General features: G+C 26.2%; 1 protein-coding gene and 1 pseudogene across 9 annotated transcripts; one reads left to right on the forward strand and one right to left on the reverse strand.

Annotated features, from left to right (window-relative positions):
- The first annotated feature begins 1,370 nt into the window (after positions 1 to 1,370).
- On the forward strand, positions 1,371 to 3,644 carry LOC149879200 (uncharacterized). 9 transcript variants are annotated; one of them, XM_090071557.1, is made up of 9 exons: positions 1,371 to 1,410; positions 1,569 to 1,594; positions 1,678 to 1,695; positions 1,899 to 1,919; positions 2,169 to 2,192; positions 2,282 to 2,302; positions 2,935 to 2,955; positions 3,146 to 3,169; positions 3,253 to 3,644. In XM_090071557.1, the coding sequence occupies exons 2-9, from the start codon at positions 1,570 to 1,572 to the stop codon at positions 3,450 to 3,452; spliced, it is 354 nt and encodes a 117-aa protein (XP_089927683.1). In that variant the 5' UTR covers positions 1,371 to 1,410; position 1,569; the 3' UTR covers positions 3,453 to 3,644. The 9 variants fall into 9 exon arrangements, with proteins under 9 accessions (XP_089927683.1, XP_089927685.1, XP_089927689.1 ...); XM_090071559.1 differs by lacking the exon at positions 2,282 to 2,302; XM_090071556.1 differs by lacking the exon at positions 1,371 to 1,410 and having other exon boundaries at positions 1,415 to 1,594.
- Positions 3,645 to 5,946: 2,302 nt separating this feature from the next.
- On the reverse strand, positions 5,947 to 6,600 carry LOC149879201 (histone-lysine N-methyltransferase set-1-like; annotated as a pseudogene).
- Between the last annotated feature and the right edge of the window lie 977 nt (positions 6,601 to 7,577).

Here is a 7,577-nt window from a genome sequence, read left to right on the forward strand (position 1 = left end):
GATCTTTTTAAACTGGGGGTCGCAACTAAAAACCTTTAAAAGCATGGAGAACATTGTAGTTTTGCTGCGCATTTGTAAAATATCGAGTTACTTAAATTTTATAAGGTGTTTAACTAATTAATTAGCTTAGTTTGCACTTGCAACACTTTTGAGGAAGGAAAAAATTCTTATACATGTAAATCATTGTTTTACATTTTATTATTTTGGTAAAAGGTCTTCATCAAAAACTTGATTACTCTTAATAAAAGTAACTATTCTCCTGGCCACCATTAAGGCAAAAACGGGGAAGTGAGGTCCTTTATTAGTGTCAAAATATTTAAGAGGATTAAATTTCGAGTAACAGAAGGAATTTTAAGTAAATGGCAGCATATTACCGTTTACTAAAAACTATTGAAACAAACAGGCCATATGTAAAAGTGGTCAGAAAAGAGACCACAATATAAAAATGGTCTGTGTTGAACAGACTTAACAAGACCCGGGTGTGGTCAGCTTGGTTAACAAACATGAAAGTATGTCACGTTAAAAACTATGAAAGTAACGTAACCTTTAAAAGCCAATTTAAAACATTTTTGGTTGCTAAATGTGATAGCACATTGTTAGTATAAATGTGATAGTATAGTAAAAATACTATTTTAAGATTTTTTTTGGCTCATAAAAGGGATTTATGACTTAATTGATTGTGGTTTCCTATTAAACCGCAATAAATAACAATTAGAAGGCTATATGGCCCAGACGGAATATGCGACAAATATCAAATTTGTATTTTACTCATTCAAAAAAAATGGAGTCAAGACAAATTGGTTCTTATGTCCAGATATGTTTACTGCACGTATTAGTAAATAAACTAATTATTTGCGTAATGAGTTAGACGCACTAATAAGTTATTTTAGGGATTGATTAAAATTGATGATTATTTTAGGCATTGATTAAAATTGATGATTTATTTATAATAGAAGATTGGTTATTTTAGGCATTGACTAAAATTGCTAATCATTATGTAGTTAATTGAATATGCTAATCGTAATGTAATTTGTAATAATGTAATGCTTAAGTTAAATGCGCTTTTACTTTTTAGTTACTCTTGGTTGTTTTGTTACGCTTAGTGAAAGACAGTTTTTGTTTGCGCTGTTAGTTTTTCTTCTGTTCTGGAATTTTGAGATTGGAATTTCCAGACATTTAAAAAAGCACGTTTCTATTATATCTGTTCTATTTCATCTTATCATATGTTTCAAGAAGGTTATATTCTGTGTTGTAATTAGCGTAAAAATTTCATTATTGTGTCGCGTCAGAAGGAGCGTTGTCCGTGCGTGATATATTCATTGTAAAAAAATTCATTGTGCACAAGGAATATTCATTGTACACAATGAATCTGGAAAACCTATAAAAATTGTAAAAGCTGAGAAGCAAGAAGTGAGTTTTACAAGTATACCGACAATACGGTCGTCTTGATTTCACATACTGTTTAATCACTTTAATCGTTTATATTTTAAAATATTAATTTGTTTTTTATACTAATTTGTTTTTTAGCATATTTATTTTTATTTTTATATCGAATATCGAATTAATAGAATGTCTGAAAATGGTGAAGACGAAGGTTTGTATTTATTTAGATGTGTATTATGTTACTGATTCCTGTCATATTACCTAGATAGTTCATAAAGATATGTTTATTTTTAGTCGCTGAATTACTAAGAAGTAAGTTTTGTTCCTTTTTGTTATAATGAAAGGTTACAATATGTTTGTTGATTTAAATTAACTTTTCAATAATAAAATGGTTTAGACGAAAATTTTTGTAAATTAATTCAATCTAGAAAGATTAAATAATTTTTCTAATATTGAAGTAATTAAGGAGGTTTAAAAAAGAAACGACTTCAATATTTGTTTGTTTTTCTGTTTAGCTGACAACAATGAAGAGAGAGGTAGTAAGTTTTAAAGGATTTCTATTTTTTATAATTTTTTATAAAGTAACTAAAATGTTTTTTAAAATAAGGTTGTTGGTTATTAAGTAAAACAGTTAGTTAATTTAATTTTATACAATAAGCCCAAGAACTTAAGTCCTACTTAAACCTATATTGTCAATAATAAAAAGAGGAAATTTAAATTTGTCAGTAAGACAGCTTTTTATTATTTTATATCAAGTAAGTTTAATTAAGATTTATTTTTTTTAGTTGATAAAGAGCAAGCTAATATAGGTATTAGTTACATAAGTTAAATGAATTTATTTTTAAAAAGTTAAGAAAATATTTTAACGTCTATACAATTTAGTGCTTTTGTTGTTTAGACACAGTGCAGACGGAAATAAGTCAGTGTTTTTGCTATTAGATGTTTGTTAACAAGAATTTGTTTATTTGTACTGTAACTGGAATTTTAAAACTTCAAGTACTTTACCTTTATTTTATTTTTTCTTTTAGGAGAGTTGGAAAAAAAACTAAGTATAAATTATATGATTAGTATAGTTAAATAAATGAAGCATTTATATCTGTACCTCTAAAGTCCAAAGTCGGTTGTGACATTTTAGAAACTGTCCAGGAGAGAGAAAATAGTAAAATAATTAGTCTTGATTGACTTATTTTTGATATTTAAATTTTTTTTTTTTTCCAGGTTTTATTTAATTTGTCTTGAGGCGCATGAAATATAATTTTGACAAAAATTAAAAATAAAAAGTTGAAAGTGAAAAGCCATTTCAGGACAATTGATCTTTGTCTTCTGAGCTACAGATATTAAGATTCAAAGTTTATTTTAATTTATAGTTTTGGTTTAGTTTAATCAATATTAGTTTACTTTATGTTAGTTTTAGCTTCAGTTATCTTTTTTCTTACATTAGACAATTTTATGGAGGAAATGAAAGTATTAGGTAAAAAAATATATAATCTTATATATTATATGTAAATAATATATTATCAATTATTTTAACGTATATTTTTTTGTCTTTAGTGTCTGCTAGAAACATAAATGGTAAGCCTGTGTTTTAAAATTTATATTTTTTCATGGAGAAATATTTGCAATCAGTGAAATAACTATTTAATCTGTAACATAAATATGGCATTTTTAAACATCGCATTTTACTCATTTTTGTTAAAATTAAATTAATCACAAGTTTAACCCTTTTTAATTTGCTTTTTTTTTTACATATAATTATTTTTAGCATCCTCTTCATCTTGTGAAAATGGTGAGTTTAAGCTTTATATTATGAATAAATAAAATTGCAAATATTTTTAATTTTTTATTATATCCTTCTATTTGTAATTTTAGAGCCGCTTACGTTTGAGCAATATCGGCGATATCGCTCCCAACACCCAGGGCCTCTCTCGGAGAGGTCCTTCAATAAGTGGCGTATCAATGGCGGTATAGATGAGCCTTCCTTTAAATGGAGAGCTCATCCATATCGGGGTGTTGGGAGACACCGAAGAAAAAACAGCAACGAAAAGGTTGTAAATGTCTTCTATCAATGAAGATATTTATAACTTTTTTGTTGCTGTTTATTTCACTTTTTTAAAAAACCGCTTTTTTTTTTTTAATTTATTTTTTTTGTAATTAATTTTAATAATAAAAGATGTAAATTTAATTTGTATTTCTCTTTTTTTAATTAATACTTTATTTGATTTTCACCAATTAAACATAAATATAATTAAATTGATTTATTACCCAATCATCGAAAAAAAGTTTATTGTTATCATTTCCTTAGTAATATAACAAAATATTGTTAAAAATAGATAATTGCTAGATTAATTTATTGAATCATCTTATGAAATTTTCTATAAGCGAAGACTATGTAAAGCTATATAGCTGCTATTAAATAATATTTTAATTTGATTATAACTAAAGTTTACAAAAATCCAACATGAAATAGTGTCATAAAACAACTCCGACAAGCTGCATCATGACAGTAGTTCAAGTATGAAAAGTTATCGAAAAGCAGGTAAATTGTTTGTCAGTTTTCTTTCTTTCTTCTGTCTACTTATCTGTTACAATTTTTTTTTTAGGTTTATCATATGACGCATTAATGCAATATAAAAGATGATAGATTACATTTTTTAAAATTTGTTAAACACATGTTTAATTGTAAATTAACTTTTTGATTGAAACGAATTTGTACTAAATTCCTTAGTTATTTATAATAAATTTATTAAATTAAATGCTTTTATTGTTTTTGAGACAATATTCTTATTTAAAGAAACATGTAACAAGTGGATACCAAATAATTAACAACTCATGTATAATTTTCGATCGCTTTACATTAATTCGATTAAATAGAATTTATGTTAAAAAAATATAGTACAATTTCCTCTTTACTTTTTCGTCAATTTACAGCATGTTGACGCGTTTTTATTTTGTGTCAGTAACTAAAAACGCAATATGTTGAACTAATTAATGTAGAGACAAATGGCTGTGTATTACTCAGATATGACTTATGTAAAGTGTAAATTACTAAAATAATGTTAAATAATTGTAACTTATTTAACCTCCTCTTTCCTTTTTATTTCATTCTAACATATAGTCTTTTTTTTTTAATTTGAAGGGGTTTTTCTAAAAAGTTATTAGTTAAGGTTTCGCAACTTTAAATTGTGGAAGACAGCCACTATAAATAACAGATCGACCATAACCCGTATTACGGGTTGCTTATTGCTAGTTCTGAATGAAAAAGACATTTTTTTATTGATAAAAATACTTTTATGCCATTTGCATAAATAATAAGAAAATTTTTTTTTCCTCGTGCCAAAATGTTTTATACTATTTAGAAAGAAAGCAGTGTTCATCCGATTAAATATTCTTAAGATTTTTCTCTTTTCTAAGGAATAAAATATAGTGTTTAAATAGAGGCAGTTTAATTTGTTTTATAGATTCACCTTTTGTCGTTTGTTTAATACAAAAGTGTTTTGAGTAAAACAAGTCTGTATTTTGATTTTAAAATACTTACACGCTATATTGTTGACATAATCATTGTTTGCTGATTCACAAGAATTTTACAAACATTAAAATAACTAAGTTGTAATAATTTAGCTTGTTATAAAACCCTAGCGATGCAGTGTTTTATCATGTTAAGGTAACTTAGTAAATGTCTTTTAAATATAAAGTTTAATTTAATGGTCAAACATGATGTTCTCTTTTGATGAAGATAATTAAGACTGTAAATTTTTCTAACTTTACAGTTGTTTATCCAAGTAGAAGTGATAGCTTGTGTAATTAATGAATTAGTCATCACTTTATTATAAAAAATGACAAAATATTTAAAGCCATAGTTAAGTTTAAGTTTTGACCAAAAAGTTAAATCAAACGCAAAGTAAGATACAAAAGTTTCATCATTCATACAAAATAATCTGTAAGCATATTCAAAATATCACAAGCTGAATTGTAAAATAAAAAGAATGAAAAATATTCTTAAGTTTTTATCATTAATTATGAAAAGATTCAAAGAATTCAGAATGATTTTGCATCATTTTTTGTTAGGTAATTAAAGTAATTAAAGCATCATTTTTTGTATTTGAAAAATCAAAAAATGATGCTTTAATTACTTTTTTGTAAGCGACAGTTTCTGTGCCAGTTTTGCTTCATCTGTATGTGTGTGTTTTTTTAATTGTTAACTCTGTAACATAAAAAATACTTTGTCATGCAAATGGAAAGATGACTTCAAAATATTCAAATAAGCCATATTTTATTTAGTGTACATAGTTTTTCTTTAATAGCTATTTTTTAGTAAATGTTGACGTGATATTGACCTTAGTAAAGGATTAAATTTCAAATAATTAAAAAATATCATTTATATTTGACTCCTTAATTTGCTCGTTTTAACTCTAACTCCTTAAAGCACATAAACAAAACTTTAAAACCGTTTCAAATACGTACGCTTATGTATTATCTATGTTATACTTTTATATAATATATTTATGCAATTAGTGTTTTTCAATGTTACGAAACTTTATTATTAAAAACGTTTTTTTTTTATTGTTATATAAATTTTCCTTTCTTTTTTAAGAGTAATACCGAAACTAAAAAATAGGTTTTATTATACATTAGAATCACCAAATCAAAAAACTTTACCTTTGCTTGTCACATTAAACCATCTTCACCATAAAAGTAAACAATTTCTTCATTAGGTTTAATTTCTATTAACGCAAACAATCACAAATATGTATTTTGATAGTCTATTAAACATTTTTCATTATTGCATTCGGAAAATATTTGGAGTCGTTGACATACCAACCCAAGTATTCCTCATGAGAAGTGGGATTAGTACTAAAATTTAAAAAGAATATCTTTATTATCAAATTTAAAAAAAATAAAAATAAGTAACAAAAGTTTAATACCTGCATTCAATATTATTGTGCATCAAGTCATACATAACTCCCAGCATTAGTTTGTTCAAATGCAGTTTATTTTTTTATCATTTCGCGCTTTGGGGATAAATATCCCCTACACTGAACTGTAAATTCCCCTTTCTGAATGTTTTTACATGCAAATACTCCGTATCCTATGTAAACAAAAAGTTATGTTTGTAGTATATTTAAATACTTTACAAATTAACTCTCGAAACATTGTTATCTCCTAACCTTTTGTTTTGTTGATAAATTTTTTCTATATATGATTAGGCGCTGTCATCATTGATATATAATGTTTTGCTATTTCAGGAGGAAGACGCCGCTACAATTGTAGTCGTAAAAAATATTTTTTTTTTTCCATGGTGATGTATTAAAATATATCTTACGGGTGTAAAGATATCTAAGGAATAATAATAATAATGAAACACACAAGTATGGAGTTATGTAATGATTTAGCTTCTATTTCAACAGCTATTGTTATGAAATGTGGTTCTCTCGATGGACGAGACTATTTATGCTGAAAAATGAAACTTTAAACCATTAGCTAGTAAAAATGTTAAGTATTAGCCTTAAAACACAATATACTGTAAGGAATAGGGGATAATTTTAAATGTTCTATGCAAAAAGTTGCTTACACCTACCGAGTCAGGAACATTTTCAATAAAGACTTCTGCCCAGCTAATACAAAACGTTCAAGAAACGTTCGTAGAACGTTAGAAACGGTTGGGCACGTTCTAAGAACGTTTCCTACGTTCTTTGAACGTACTTGAACGTTTTGAGTTAGCTAGGTGGTTCCTTTTATAGAAAAATTTTTATTTAATCATTTTGTTGAGGCAAAAAAAAAATATTAAAATGTTTGACCTAAGTTTCCATATTCTTCATCCATTCTTTTACTGCCTACTAAATAACTATTTCTATCAAAATTAAAGTAGACTAACACTTGTTAATTTCAAAAAATAAATAGTCTTACATCTGCCAGTGGCAACATTTTTTCTGGTAATATTTTTCATCTTAATTTAACTATGTCAATGAGTTTAAATCCTTTTCTCATTTTCAGGATAGAGATTTATTATTATGCCGACATCTGGTCTCTGGTCGACATCATAGTTTGTAAGTGCATCAATAAGGAAAAACATCGTTTAACATTATTTTTCCCATGGTGGGCTAAGGTTTCATAAACATTCAAAGCTTAAAATACCAATATCTCCACATACTGAAAATAAAGAAATATCTACCCATTCTGAAAGAAAACTCGTTATT

Source organism: Hydra viridissima, unplaced genomic scaffold (assembly GCF_058129835.1).
Source record: "Hydra viridissima isolate aposymbiotic clone 2 unplaced genomic scaffold, HvirCarnegie_v1 scaffold_14, whole genome shotgun sequence".
Lineage (NCBI taxonomy): Eukaryota > Metazoa > Cnidaria > Hydrozoa > Anthoathecata > Hydridae > Hydra > Hydra viridissima.

Bases quoted from the DNA above. Each gene is read 5' to 3' on its own strand.
- LOC149879200 (XM_090071557.1), top strand. From the start codon at position 1,570: ATGTCTGAAAATGGTGAAGACGAAG. The intron at 1,920-2,168 runs GTAGTAAGTTTT...TATTTTTTTTAG, and splicing joins TGACAACAATGAAGAGAGAG to TTGATAAAGAGCAAGCTAAT. The intron at 3,170-3,252 runs GTGAGTTTAAGC...TTGTAATTTTAG, and splicing joins CTCTTCATCTTGTGAAAATG to AGCCGCTTACGTTTGAGCAA.